This window comes from Callospermophilus lateralis, chromosome 8, assembly GCF_048772815.1.
Source record: "Callospermophilus lateralis isolate mCalLat2 chromosome 8, mCalLat2.hap1, whole genome shotgun sequence".
In the NCBI taxonomy this organism is placed as follows: domain Eukaryota; kingdom Metazoa; phylum Chordata; class Mammalia; order Rodentia; family Sciuridae; genus Callospermophilus; species Callospermophilus lateralis.
The window spans coordinates 19,211,666-19,227,082 of record NC_135312.1 but is presented as its reverse complement, the minus strand read 5'-3'; the positions used below and the strand labels follow the sequence as shown (position 1 = coordinate 19,227,082).

Below are 15,417 nucleotides of genomic sequence, written 5' to 3'. Positions count from 1 at the left end.
CAGCACAATGGGCTCTCAGGTGTAATCCCCTTGTCTTGGACTGTTGACCGGATTCTAGGAACTGCTGCTTCTTTATCTATTAGGCGGAGATGAATAACTTCTGTTTCACTGGGCATGGGTGGTGCGTCCCTAAAGTCCCAGCTACGTGGGAGGCTGAAGCAGGATCATGTGTACCCAGGAGTTGGAGACCAGCCTGGGCAAAATAGCAAGACCCAATCTCAAAACAAACTAACTCCTATCTCTTCAGGCATCATGAGCCCATGAGGCCATCCAGAGCACTCCCCTGCGGTCCCCGGGAGGGTGAGGGCACTGGAGCTTCCACAGCCCTCACAACTGGACCTCCACTCTGATATGAAGCAGGTGTGCTCAGCTTGAGAAATGGCCCATTGTGCTGGTCAGCTGTGGTTTAAGTTAAGGGCAAAGTGTTACTGACACTTCTCTCCGCCCCTCCGTCCCCCATTCCCTACACACACACACACACACACACACACACACACACACAGAGCCACGTCTTACAATCAGCCTCTTAGTCATAAAATGGATATTTCCATCTCCATCAGTCTGTCTGCTATGTCTTATTTTTTGATGGATTCCAAATTCTGTATGGAAAGAAAAGGATGTGATTTATTGACTTCTTGAGACTCTAAGGCAGTAAAGATTGCCAAAGCACAGCCTCTCCCTAACAGGCAGGCCCAGAACCTCTTCGATGCTGTGTAGTATGTGGGCCAATGAGACGGTGTGATCCTACCTCATGGCAGTGTGATTTACACAGCGACAGGCCGAACATCACCCAGTGCCCAAGGAGGAGGATTTATTCTGCAAATGTGACACACCAGTGACATTATGCCAAAGCTAATGATTAAATAATAGACCCTGGAGGAACTATAGATCTGCTCTGCCATTCCACACAGGAGAGAGGCCTTTTCTGTGAGGGAACTAAATCAAAGGAGCCACGGAAAAGACAGGGGATGGGCAATAAGGTGTAGGAAATGGAGCCAACTTTAGCCTAAGTCCCCGCTCCAAAGAGTAGAGTACTATATCAGTTATCTTACTCTGTGTAACAGTATCCCCCAAATATGGGGCCTAATGTAATCACCATTTTATTCCTCAGGTCAGCAAGTTGGCATGGGCTTTGTAGGGTTTCCTGGGGTCCTCACCTGGCAGGAAGGTGCTGGGTGACCCACAGTGGCTTATGCACAAGTGACGACGGTGTTAACTGGTCTTCCTCTTATTGCTAAGATCCTTATCATCTTATTTATATTCATCTTATCATTAAGATGAGCAATTCTTTCCATAGACCATAGATCAAGGCAATGGCTTTCATATAACCTCTCAGGTGAGCAGATCAAATATTTACACATACACACACACACACACACACACACGTACTCAAACTTTATTTCCTGTTATCCAACATAATGAGAAAATTAAGAAATGAAATCAAGCACACAGGTTCAAGTCTGGAAGAGTAACGAATAACAGTTACAATAACAAGAGCTCAGGGGCTGGGGATGTGGCTCAAGCGGTAGCGTGCTCGCCTGGTGTGCGTTAAATACTAAAAATTCTCTCTTAAAAAAAAAAAATAATAACAAGAGCTCGAATAACGGTTGCTCAAAAAGCTGGGAGGACTGTCAGTTCACCCACGAAGCAAATCTAAATCCAACCACCACTGCCCTTGGCTGGGACTGATGATGAGTGTTCTTTGCATCCTGTCCTCTTGTGGCATCTTAGCCCATCCTCATAATCACCCCAGGTTACATGACATTTCTGCCCTCCTAACCCCAAATCTGAAACCACTTCCAGTCTGTTCTTTGCATTGATAGCAGGTTTCTTGGCATTTTGCTTTGGAAAAACTCAGAGGAAAAAAAGAAAACAAGAGTAGAAAGTGTCCTATGTTGTCATTGCCAGGCACAGGGGGTCTCTGCACTGTGAGACCCAAGGCAAGGCCAAGCACTTTCAGCAACCAACTCAGCCAGGATGGTTCACATACACCACAGTCAGCCCTCCGTGTCCGTGGGCTACGGATTATGCAAATACCTTCTGCATCACAGATTCAACAAAATTCAGATCGAAAATACTTGATTGAATATATACAGAATTGTTTTGTCATCATTTACCTAAACAATACTCTGATAACTATTTGCATGGCATTTAATTGCATTGGGTATGACAAGTAGCCCAGAGATATATGGAAGAATACTGACCTCTTTATTTTTAAACTTTATTACTTAAAATATTCATGTTTATGGAGTTCAGTGTGATAATTTGGTAAGAAAAAAGTACTTTTTTACTGCCTTTTTTCCACATTTTTATTGGTATATTATGACATATAATGGTAGGATTTGTTTTTACACACTTGCTCATGCACAAGCTAGGCTTGTACATAAGAACTTGAGCATCTCTGATTTTGGTGTCTGCAAGTGGGAGGTGATAGTCCTAGAAACAGCCCCCCCGGTGCGCCTTCAGGATGGGGAGGGGTTGATTATCCTCATTTTAATATTCATTAATTTCATAGTTTATAGTTCCATATTCCGGATGAGGAGACCCAGGTCTCCAGGTGGTCCAAGTGCAAATTCAGCATTGCCCTACAATACTGACCCAGCCTTAAGCAAATGCCTCAGCTGGCCTAAAATGAGTGCTCCCAGTTTATATTTTTCCCACACATTTTTAAATTTAAAAATCCTCTCCTGGGTTGGGGGTGTAGCTCAATGCAGAGCATTGTGAAAGCCTGAGCCCCAGCACCCAAAATATTCTTCCTTAATACTATTAACTCACATGGGGTGGTGGGCAGGGACCTGTGGGGGAGAGGGAACTGACAGCATTGGAAAGGCCACACTTTTAATCCAAACCAGAGCTCTTAAAATGTAGCCCCAAAGACACTGGCTTTGCAGGAAACAACCAAGAAACCTACCATAGCCTTCATTAGCCAACCACTTGGGCTAGAAAAGATGACAGAAAGGCAGCCCTGGTTCTTTTTCTTTCAACTCTTCCTTACTCATCAGAAAGACAAGTGTTTTCCCAAGCACAGTGGTGCATGCCTACAATCCCAGCGGCTCAGGAGGCTGAGGCAGGAGGATGGTGAGTTCAAAGTCAGCCTCAGCAACTTACTGAACAAAATATGAGGTCTGGGGATATGGCTTAAGGAAGAAAGGTAGAGTGTTGGCGAATGTGTGCAGAGAGAAGTGAAGCCAACAAGATCCAGGTTTGTCAGCATCCCCTCCATTCTGATGGGGACAAAGCACAGCCAAGCACAAGTCATGAAGTTTCTTTTGGATTTTTAAATTGGGGATCAAACCCTGGAACACTGTACCAGAGCTACATCTTCAGACCTTTTAAAATTTCGAAACAGGGTCTCACAAAGTTGCTGAGCCTCAGCCTCCATAGTCACTGGGAAAACACATGTACTACCTCTGCTGTCGAGTGATACAATGACCACACAAAAGCTCTTCCATTGCACTCTTGTCACACTCATACTGACACCTTAAATTTGAATGTCCGTCACTCAATAGCCAGTCTCCCTTGCACATCAAGGAGACACAAAGGAAAGCTTTGTGTGTTCAGTAGCTGTAATGGTTTTCACAGAAGACCCCACAAAATGTGCAACTGCCCCAGTGGTGGGTGGTGAGGGTTAGAAAAGGGTTACCTCCCATCTTTAGGAGATAAATACGACACACTCCTTCTGGGTGTGATCATTTTTATTTTTTCCTTCCCATAACCAGTTTAAAAAAAATACAATCAACTCAGGTACAGGGATTCCATTTTAAAAATCAGAGTGCAAGGATAGCCATGGCCACTGCCCAGGTTAACTTACATATTTACAGCGTGCAGGGCGGCATGGCCAGAGGCAGGCTGGAAGGTGGTATTACAAAATATACAAAGGTGGTCTTTTGTGCTTTACATCTTAGAACCCTGTCTCATTTCCAAATGAGACACTATAAAACACAAATCACAGACTATTTACTATATAACTTATGAAAAATGCTGTACAGATGCGTGACTATAAATACAGAGTATAAATGGCTCTTTTTTGGGAATTAGTATCTACAGGGGGGAAGGTCAGAGAGGGCTCAGCTTGGCATCCCAACCTGACAAGATGGAGATGCCTGGATGGGGGAGGACGGCAGAGCTGCACTGATACATCAACATCTCCCAAATGCTAACCATTCCCTGTTCTTATCCTCCAAAAGCCCAGCACAGGATCAGAATTAATCAACAACCAATCTGTGTGTGTGGGCCAAATGTATCCTAACCCTCTCTGTAGCTCAGGCCTGGCACCCATCCTGAAAATTTGAGGACAAAGACACTGCGGGTAAACTTTGGGCCAGCCACACCTGCCCAGGTAGGGAACTCCTGACAGAGTGGGGAGCATTGACAAGTGGGAAGCCCACCTCCCATGCTCTTGTCCAAGTCTCCAAACAATTGCTATTTGCCCTCAACAGGGCGGCTCTGGGCAGGGAGGCCTGTGAGCAAGAACTCTTGGGGGAAGTCAGTCTTTGCTAAGAAAGAGGCCCTTTGGAGAACAGCTTTGTACATGTGTATATACACACCCTTACATGGGTACCTTCCAGAACCTTCCATAAATCCCTCCTGGAGGAGGGGGCGGTTCTTTCTGAAAAGCAGGTTCAGTCTGAGAACATCCTATTTTACCTGTGTGCAGGAGTGGCTGTGGCCACCTCCTGGCCAGCTTGGTTGTCCTCACCTCCCTCCGTGATGCCCTGTGCTTTCTGGGAGGGGGGGCCTAGGGCACAGAAGCTGACATTCTGAGTAAGGGAAGAGCTAGGCCTGACGTCAAGCTCCCCACTAGGGAGAAATCCCTGTGAGGCAGCGGAAAGCATGCAAAGGCAGGGAGGGCGGAGCACTCGGCACCTGAGGTCCCCCCAACCTCTGGGTGGTCCTAGAAGGCCGTGCTATTGCAGATGGCCTTGGTGCCCGGGACATCAGCGTGGGCCTTGACCTCATCCTGGGCTTCTATGTTCATGGCGGCATTTTCGAAGGCCTCGGGGGCCTTCATGGGGACACCCTGCACCTCCTGCACCTCCTCCAGGTCCTCGCAGCACTTGCTGCAGCGGCAGCACTTGCCGCAGCCGCACATCAGGCAGCACACCCGGCAGCACACACGGCAGCAGCAACAGCAGCGCTGCTGGCAGCAGCTGGTGGCCAAGGTGATGAGATTGTCCCAGGGCTTCAGGGAGTGCATCCACAGGGGCAGGAAGTTCCAATTGCGGAGCTTGATGGGCAGGACGCGTGGGCAGCGGGACTGCAGGAGCCGGAGGCAGACCACCAGCAGCAGCAGGAGGACGATGGGCACCCCCACGCCCACCAACACGGGCCAGCCGGCCAGCGAGAGGCCGAACACCGCCAGCGGGGTCAGGAAGAAGAAGAAGATCAGGTAGAACACGGCAAACCAGCGGTACTTGGCGGAGATGTTGCCCAGCCCCTTGGCCAGGCGGATTGGCAGGCGGGTGAACGGGATTGGGTACCACAGCAAAATGCCAGAGATGTTGAAGAAAAAGTGGCACAGGGCGATCTGAAACACAGGAGGTGGGACAGGTGAGGAGGGCGGTCCTAGCAGAAAAGGCCTGCAGAAGCTCCAGCTGGCTTGGCTGGTGGCCTCTACAGCAGGGAGAGGGAGGTGGAGGATGGCCAGCCTCTAAAGCCAGAGCAGCAGCAACCGATGCTGCGTTTACTCAGTGTGTGAGAACACCATTCCTAGGACTTTATGTGGGTTCCTTCAGTCCAAGGCACCTTACATGAGAAAACTGAATCATGAGGTTCAGCTGTTTCCAAAGTCCCACAAGTGGGAGATGTCCAAGGTAGGATTCAAGCCCACAGGAAATCCTGAGCACTTGAAGCAAGGCTAGTCTACACTGAGATATGCCCCAAGTGTAAAAGAATGTGAAATATCATATGTTGGTGTGATAATGAATTAAATCAAGTTAAATGAACCTCTCTGTATTTTACTTTTTAAAATATGGCTACCAGTTGGGTTTGGTGGTGTCTGCCTATAATCCCAGGGACTTGGGAGGATCAAGTTTGAGGCCAGTCTCCTGTCTCAAAAAAAAACAAAAACAAAACAAAACAAAAAAAAACACAGGGACCCACTCTTGCAGCATGTCCCCACCTGGAGAGAACTCTTGAGAGTGTTGCCCGGGCTGGCTAAGGCGGCCAGGATGGCTGTGGTGGTGGTGCCGATGTTGGAGCCCAGAGTGAGTGGATAAGCCCTCTCAATGCTTATCACACCGATACCTGGAGAGAAAGAGAGCACATGACATCAGCCCTTGCGGTGACTGCAAATGGCAAGGAGGCCCAAAAGAGAAGTCAGGGAGAAACTTACCGATCAGAGGGGTCATGGCAGACGTGAACACTGAGCTGCTCTGCACGATGAAGGTCATGCCCGCTCCCACGAGGATGGCTAGGTAGCCGGTCACCCAGGCAAAGGGAAAGGGGAAATCTGGAAGACAGAGGGGAAGGAGACTTAAGAACCCCCGGGCAAAGCTTGGCGAGATGCACTGCCAGCAGCTCCTTAGGACCCCAGGAACAGAGCGGGCTGGAGGCTGAGGCCATGCCCCCCACATCATCTTGGGGCGTGGTGGAGGTTCAGGCCCCTGATTCTCTCCCAGCTGACTTTGACCCTGCATATCCAGGTGAACCAGGGACGCAGGTGTTAGAAAAACTTGAGTGCCCGGAAAAAAAACATCCTCCCAAAGGACCTGGCCAGCGTAGAGCTTAGCACTTTCTCCCTGGTGTCCATCACTCATACCTTCCACCTTTGTTTCCACCTAATGGAGTGTGAAGAACATGCAGCTGCTGAGCACAACCCAAAGAACCCAGCCTTCTGCCCCACCTGCACCAGGTCAGGCCCCGCCTGCCTGGCCAGCCTTCAGTTTATGCTCAGTGCAAGAGTCCCTTGCTGAAGAGTGCAGGGGTGGTGACGTCATTGCTTGGTGAGCTCTCATTGGCTGGGACACTCTACTGGGAGCTCTTCTTGGCCAGTGAGTTTCACTGGCTACCTGAGGATGCTAAGCTATTGATGGAGAATCACATTTCCTTTCAAGAATGAAGAGAAGTAAAGAACAAAGGTGGATGCCTGTTACCCTTTCCACGGGCTCCTGATAGACCCAGGGAGGCCTCAGTATCTAGAAAACCAGCCAGAAGGGAAGGCCCACCTCGTGGCTCTGGATGTTAAACTGCTGACCCGTGATGGAAGCATGTGCCTGCCCCAGGACCACCAGGACAGGAAGGAGATGGGAATCAAAGGAGCCCCCGGGTCGGCTGCATGATCCTATTCCCCAGGTGGGGCGGAGGTGTAGGAGAGGTGGTACACATACCAGTGTTGATGGTTTTCTTGATGACAACCGCAACCTGTCCCTTGAGCACGGAGCCCAGGAGCTTGACGATCATGATCAGGCAGCCGCAGAGGACCATCAGGGAGACAATCAGCAGGATGATGCCCACAGCCAGATCCGGGAGGTTGAAATTCACAAAGATGTGCTGGCCTGGAGACACAGAAAGCTTGTGAGAAGGGGCAGGAGCCATGAGACCCAGATTCCTTTTTCCTGGTTTCCTCCCTCACAGTAACAGAATCCTGGGTACACACATGGCAGCTCAGAATAAAGACAGCCCTTCCCAGACCCCTCTGCAGCTGACTGTAGCCCTGAGACAGTGTCTTCAGACAGTCAGACATCCTGAGGCTGGAAAATGAAATGAGGGGCTTTAAAAAATTCCCAGCCAGTTAAGGGCAGATCTATGTCCACAGCCTCTAAATCCCATTGGGGTTTTTGTTTGTTTGTTTGTTTGTTTGTTGTAACTTGAGATACAACAAAGCATTGAGGTATTGCTACTGGTAAAACTCCTTGTTTTGCAAAGTCATAATGTGTCTCCATATTAAGTCCAGCAAAGCAGTTATATCACATGGATGTGTAGGACTTAGAACATTGGAGGTGACAGGGTCACTAAATTCTGTGATAAGTCACACCTGGAGCAAAGGTATACTGTTCAGAATTAATGTCAGCTGTACAGGGAGAGAAGATCTACTATAAGAGGGTCCCTAAGGAACAATTAGAAGAACTGAGGATACCTGATTTGGAAAAGATCCCAAGGCAACATCACAGCTTATTAAAGAATCATAGCCTCGGGCAGGCTGTTTTTCATGGGGCCAGCTTTGCAGAAGGGACTCCCTGGATATCATTTGTCCTGTGTGGGTCCCACATTGGGCTTCAGGTCCTCATTCTGCCCCTTCCCTTGGGACCCTGGGCCTGTCCCTTAGTCCCTAAGCGTGGCTTCTTCTGTTTTAAAAGCCCACTCCTCGTGTCTCAAGCAGGTCCTGTGCTAGGCCTCTGCTGCCCTCTTTGCTCTACTTCCTGGGCCCAGAAGTCTCCTTACTCCCCCCAGACAGCCTGTCCCAATGGCTGGTTTGCTGAGTCTACTCACACTTGGCAATATTCTCCTTGTAGGTCACGTTCTTGATGGTCCAGGTGTAGATGCCGTCCGTCCAACAGAGGGAAGGGGAAGTGCAGTTCTCAGGCGAGGGGACGGTGACATTCATCTGAGTCTAAGAGATGAACATGCCACAACAACTCTCAATTTTGGTGGGAAATGCTTGGAAACGTGATAAGTAGAGTTTTTCCATCTTAATTTTAAAAGTTCTTGGAAAAACTGAGACCAATAGACCAATAGATTTTTTTAATCTCATTTTTGTATTTTAGTTTTTGGCCTTTACCCCACAAAGACCAAACACATATGTACCCTGGAAACAGGGTGAGCAACTCCCATACTGCACAGGGCGGCAGATTCCCTGACACAGGCAAGAACCTATCGACAACCTGGGGAGGAATGTTCTGAAAGAGTAGGGAAAATGGGAGATGCCACCTGCTGCCCGGTCCATACAGTGTGTCACACAGGTTCCATGGGCCTCCCTCCAAAATAGGAGAGGCACAAGGCTCACCTTATCCAGGACACCTAACAAAACTGGCATAGCATATCCGTGGCTCAGTGGGGGCTTGAGTCCAGCCAACATTTCACAGACTTGTTTCCAAAAGGACACTCAACTGGCCAATTTTGATTTTTTAGGCATTTCCATTTTTGGTTCCCCTTTTTCTTTGCCTCCTTGAAAGACTGCCAGGATTCACCCACCCAATAACATTATTCCTGGAAACATACCGTATTTGTAAAAGTTTTGCACCAAATCTTGATCAGACTCTTGTTTTGGGCCGATTCGTCATTCATTGCAATTTGGTGGATGACTTTTTTATCCAGCTGAGGAATGCAATAAATAGACAAGACCGTCAGCCCATCCTCAGAACTGAGGAGATAGATGCAGGTGTCGCTGTGAGAGGGTTTCTGGGGAGGTGAGCTTGACTGTGAGCCCTTGCATCCTGTCTGCAGCCCCCAGGGTGCAGCCAAGTATCCAGGTATTACCAAGTGATCACTAGAGGAATGAGTGCTTTTGGCCAATGAGCAAGAGCACTGTTATTTAGGAAGCAGGCTGCAGCTATTTCCTGACCAACTGACTGTCAGAGAAGACCAGACGGCAGACACCAGAGACCACTGCGGGGAGATGGCCCCTGGTCGAAAGGGCAGTAGCCGAGGAGTAGGATAACAATCAGTGGGTCCAGAGATGGCAATGAGGACAAAGTTGTCCAAGTGTCCGGTGAACAGTCCCTGAAAAGTGCTCACTGCCTGTCCCCCCATCCCCAAAGACACACACACTGTTGGAGTCAAGGAATTTAAAAGACCTGATGCTCCTAGAGTCCTGAAATACGCCTCCCTGAGCCTTTTTCAGAGGTACCTCTTCTCCTTATAGGCTCAGTGTGGTGGGTGGGGTGGGAATGGAATGCCCTTTCTCCTGGATAGTGGTACCTGAATGATGAGCTTCGTGAAGGGATCTGTGATAACTTTCAGAAGTGCTGGGGCATCTTCTCCATTCTGGAAGCGGAAGGTGTCCACCACCAGGTTGGTCAGAATCTCCAGGTAGTGGGTGGCAGCCTCCAGGGGCAAGAGCACCAGTACGGACAGCCAGTTGAAGAAGTCATGGACGGTGGCCCCTGCAAAAGCCCTGTGGGAAGGGAACCCAGCCCTCAGGTTAATCAAGGAGGCCAGGACACCCGTCCAGCAGGCTCTTGCTAGCTGCTGTCCAGTGTGTGCACAGACGTAGAATCTCAGTTCTGTTCTTACATCAAATGTAACCTCCCCGACCAGTCCAGCAGGTAACAAAGTTCTCTACCCACGTAATTTTTTTTTTTTAAGAGATACTTATTTTTTAGTTTTTTATCGAACCCGGGCCACACACATGCCAGGCTACTGCGTGAATTCTTAACCATTTAAGAATCTTGAGAGGCTGATGAAACAAACAGTCTCCATTGGAAGCCCAGCTTATATATGTCACCCTTTGCCTCTACCCAAGGAGGTCCTTGGTTCCCCCTGAACTCCATCCCATCTCCAGATTGAGAAACTATGCTTTCCCTCAAGCAAAAGTGATTCCTTTAAAAATCATCTGGAAAAAAATCATTAAGCCAAATGGAATGTGGAACATGAATATTTAGAAGTGGCTAATAAAATGAGGAGGTCACTTTACTAGTAAATATAAAGTTGGCAAGTGTAATTTTTCATCTGTCCTATTAGCTATTATTTTCTAATGAAGTCTTACTCTTCTCAGAGAGTGAGTCAAGACAGTTTCAGGGGCTGAAGTGTGGCTCAGCGGTAGAACATTTGCCTAGCATGCATGAGCCCTGGGTTCAATCCCCATCAGTAGAAAAAAAATAGATTATACACTGTTAAGATAAAATGAAGTGATTCACATATTTTCTAGTAGTTTTGGCAAAATGTTTTATAAGCCTTATGTTCAATGCAGATATTATTAACCCAAACCACTAGGAAGAAAGATGTTGAAAGTATATTGAAATATCCAGAGGAGGCAAGCTAAGTCAATGGTATCCTATATGTAGCCACATAGATATTCTTCCACTTGTAACAATGAAAAGAATCCAAAATCTCAAATGGGGAAACCCAGATGGAATCCCAGCTGTGCCCCGCAATGTGCCCCGTTTCTAAAACGGGCTGTAGAAAACCCTGCTTCTCCATGAGAAGATCAAATTAGAATACGCCCAGCTTGGTGTGTATTATCACTGTGACCATCAGGACATTTCATCAGGGACCAGATGAGGTGGCTCAGGGAAAATGAAGGACCCCAATGACGTCCACTGGCTGCCAGTTCACCAACAGACAAGGGATGACGTTTGCTGTCTCCCATTAGCCTGCAGTAATGTCAGCTGCTTGACCACAAGGTAATCACAGAGGCATGCAGGCAACCATGTCTCTGTTTTAATAAGCTCTGGTAAAGCCCGTCACCGGGAAGAGAAGACGGGAAATAGGTTTAACATTCATTTTTTGGAAAGAAAAGGTACCCTCTGCCTATATATTCAATCTGCTCTATTTTCAGACCTGACACATCCACAAAAATGATGTTTTGCCTTTTATTGGCATGCTTGCGAACAAGAGAAAAAGTGGCACCAGCTGAGCTGGCCAAATATGGAATTTATGACTAAGTGTGACAGTAACTCCTACCCTGGCTGGCTGTGTTAACTCCCCCACTAGCAGCAAGCTTCCAGCGAAAGCCTGCACTGACTGAGCCCTGACCTTGCTCCAGGCACCCTGCCCAACAGGCATGACTGTTGAATCCTTGGGATAAGCCGTTGGGGAGAGATGCTATGATTGTCCCAGTTTGCAGACTAGGGAGGAGAGTACTGCCTTCAAGAGCCTGACAAGCATGCGCTGGTGGCACCAGGTGGGTCCTTCAGCGTAATGTACAACAGGCCTGATGGCAGCAAAGGCTGGTTGAGGTTCTTACCTCCTGAACTCGCTGCGGTCTCCGGCCTGCATGAGCGCCACGATGGTGTTGGTGATGGAGGTCCCGATGTTGGCCCCCATGATGATGGGGATGGCTGCCCGCACGGTCAGCACTGGGGGTTGGAAGAGTGGTTAGCACATTTCAGAATCAGCCCGGCTGCTCTTGCATGACCCAGGGCGGGCTGGACTCCCTAGGGCTGGTGTCCCTTAAAGCACCTGTTCAGCCTCTAGGACAGGAATGCATGTGGCTGTGCTAAACTACTGTCCAAAATTCCTGCACATAATTTGGGACATCCACAGAGCTGGTGAAACCCTCCTGTGGATCCAAGTTTAAAAATGGCCTTCTAATTTTTTTCTCCTCAATATTACCAATGAGGCCAGAAGCATACAGACAGCTACTATTTGAGGAACAGTGGATAAGTCCAGGGCTCAAGGGGATGGACTCCGTTTCCCAGAGCGGTAAGGCTTCAACTTAAGGAGGATTCAGACCCACACTGGACATCAAAGTCCTCTTTGATGGCAAATCCTGGAAGGATCATTTCCTTTGCTAACAAAATCAGCATATGACCATTCTCTGACATGGGAGAGTAAAGCTTTCGGAACTAATTATCTTTCTCTAAATTATCCCACAAAAAAATTCTGGTTCATACTGGTTAAAATGCTGGTTTGAGCTGAAAATCAGTTACAAGTGATCCCCTCAGAAAGTCCATCCCTACCTCAGAGCACATATCAAGCAGGGCAGGTTTGGAACAATGTCTGCAAACTCAGTTGTTCCAAAGCCAATGTATGGTATGATAAAGTGCCTTTATGGTTAGCACTTAGTTGTCCAGCCCAAGGAACTGACTTTGAACTCACGATCCTCCTGCCTCAGCCTCCCAAGCTGCTGGGATTACAGTCATGTGCCACTGCACCCAGGGATTGAACTCATTGGCATTTAAACCCTGAGCCACATCCCCTTTTTATTTAGAGACAGGGGTCTCGCTGAGTTGCTTAGGGCCTCACTAGGGAACTTGATGGAAATGTTTGATATGGCAGGTGCTGGGCACGTGGGGCACTGAGCACTCAAGCTGTGGCCAGAACAAAGGAATTGAATTTCATTTCAAATCCATTAAGGTTAAATGGAATCAGCCACATAATGGCAGTTGGAGTAGATACCATATATCTAGAATTCAGAGACTTCAAGCATCTGTCTATTTTTGGACCCAGCCATCCAATGCAAACAGGAAACTGCGGGGATCAAAGGTGAGACATATCACAGTTGGACAAGATGTGAAGATGATGGTGACAGGGCCCAGATATATCCAGAGTAAATTCCAGGCTCCCCAGATGGATGGAGTGCCTGGGATGCACACAGGTGCCTGGACTCACATGAGGAGGCCACCATGCTGACAATGATGGATGAGGAGGTGCTGGAGCTCTGCACCATGACGGTCACCAGCACCCCGATCACCAGTCCTGCCACGGGGTTGGACATGATGGAGTTGTTGCTGAAGAACTGCCCGGCCACTTTTCCTAAAGACAGATTCAAGGGTCACATTAAGAGGGAACAGTCTCCAACACAGCAGGGCCCTTTGGGGCCTTGCTTCTTCCCTGCACCCCCCTGGTCAGTGGGGAAACCTGGCTGCCGGTGCCTCCCAGCCTACCTCTCTAACCTAGTTCCCCGTCAGCCTCAGCTCCTTGTTCCGGGTCCCCTGCCCTGCAGCCTCTCACCCTTACCACTCCATGAGCAGGCCTCTTGCTCACCTTCTGATCAGGAACCTGGCCTCACTGTGTGGCAGCCCAGAGGGCCTCCCCATGCTTCTCTACCCAGCCCCAGCTCCATCCTCAGCCCCAGGGGTTGATTGAATGTGGGCTGAGTCATTTGAGGGCATGCCTCTGACCCCCTCCATCCCTTCCCTGATCCATTTATAATGAAGACCTAGGCCAGAGAGTGGACGTTACTTGGAGATAATCAGAAAGCGATGAAGCAGAGCTCCTCGCTGATGCTGCCACAGATCAGGAGGACTGGAAGTGACAGGCAGTCCCAGCCCTCCCCTCTGGAGATGGGAGGGGCTTTGAGAAGGAATGGAGACCAGGCCTTCTTTACAAAGGTAACCAAGCACCAGGTGACCTATTTCCGGGTTCCACTCAGGCCTGAGATGTGTGACCCTGTGCTGTGGATACAGATTCCCCCAGCCTGGGGACCTCTGACCTTCCCTAGCCTTTTTTTTTTTTTTTTTTGTACTTGCTGTGGGCTAAGAGCATTCTTTCTTATGCTGTAATCTCTGGGCAGAGAGGCTGAGAGACAGCAGGGATCCCTCAGATAAGTCCTCAGGTCAAACAGCTTCCTGCCTGGGGTTAGTGAACAAAGGTGAGGGCGATAGCTTGTGGTGGCTCCAGCCCTGGCTCCTGGCCTGCCTCCTGGGCCGGGTCACAGCTGTGTGGGCCTCAGTTTTCTCCTCTATACAAAGGGGAATGTGGACTTCCCAAGATGATCTGAGGCAGTGGACTTTCCAAGGTGATCTGAGACAGTTCAAGTCCTTGTCATCTGGAAGGCTACAGCTAGAGAAGGCTTCAATAGGGACTGTCTGAACCCAATTCCGCTGCAGTGCCTCCCCACCCCCCACCCCCTCGCCTTTCACCCGTACCTCCAACCAGCTGGAAGGCACTGCTGAGGACATCCAAGGAGCACACGAACAAGTAGAGGAACCCCAGGAGCAGAATGAATTTTCCAATCCCTTGGAAGACAAATAAGAGCTTCCCTTTGGTGTCTCTCTCTGTGGGGGGAGGGGGGAAGAAGGCACAAATCTCTCAGTGTCCACAGCACTGGTTCTAAGAGCATCAGACCAATGAAGGGAAGAGGACTAGAAGGAGGTAACATTGAACAACAGCCTCTGCTGCTTCCTGTTTACCTGACCACTTGATCCCAGTATCCTGGAGTGCGGGCAGGTCCCAGGGGTCTTCCACATCAGTGGGCTCCTCTATCAGAGTCGCAGTGGAGTACGAGGGCAGAAGTTCGATTTTGGCTGCAGGACCACTGCTGTCATCTGCCCAGAGAGCAGCAGCCATGAGAATCAGACCCATAACTCCTCAGGTCCTGGCAGGGGACCCACCCGTGGAGATGAGGTCACTTACTTTTGCCAGTCTCCTTGCCTTTGGCTGGTGTGGACTGATGACTCGTGGCCCCTTCGATGTATTTATTGGGGTTGGGCTGGGCATTTTCCAACTCAGGCCAAGGAGCCATGGTCTGTGGATCAGAAGACAGAGCGTTAAGAGCAGCCATCGAACAGAGGCTGCATGTGGCTGGCAGAGAAAGGGCCACCGTCCAAGGTGAAGCATCTATTGGGAAGGGAAAGGGGTCTGCTTGTTCTACCCTGAGTCCTCCCTCCACCATGCTCCAGGCTGCCACTGCATCAAGCCTCTTACATTGTGTCCATTCTAGACTCATATTTAGACCCTTAGTTGTGCTTCCTTTGAGTTCTTGAATTTCTTTGTCTCCACCTGTACAGCTTCTTGCACTGATCAGAACTACCAACCCATCCACCATCGAGGGAGGCCAGGTTCTTGTGACCCTTTGATGGGCTCCCATCTGCC

General features: G+C 49.1%; 1 protein-coding gene across 1 annotated transcript; it reads right to left on the bottom strand.

Moving 5' to 3' along the window:
• Window positions 1–4,894: 4,894 nt before the first annotated feature.
• Slc34a2 (solute carrier family 34 member 2) lies at window positions 4,895–15,067 on the bottom strand. Its single transcript, XM_076864698.2, has 12 exons — window positions 14,959–15,067; window positions 14,736–14,870; window positions 14,472–14,600; window positions 13,213–13,356; window positions 11,846–11,957; window positions 9,859–10,054; window positions 9,160–9,255; window positions 8,431–8,551; window positions 7,329–7,496; window positions 6,335–6,451; window positions 6,122–6,246; window positions 4,895–5,527 (listed from the first exon to the last, which is right to left on the bottom strand). Exons 1-12 carry the CDS (start codon window positions 15,065–15,067, stop codon window positions 4,895–4,897), a joined length of 2,085 nt encoding a protein of 694 aa, XP_076720813.1.
• Between the last annotated feature and the right edge of the window lie 350 nt (window positions 15,068–15,417).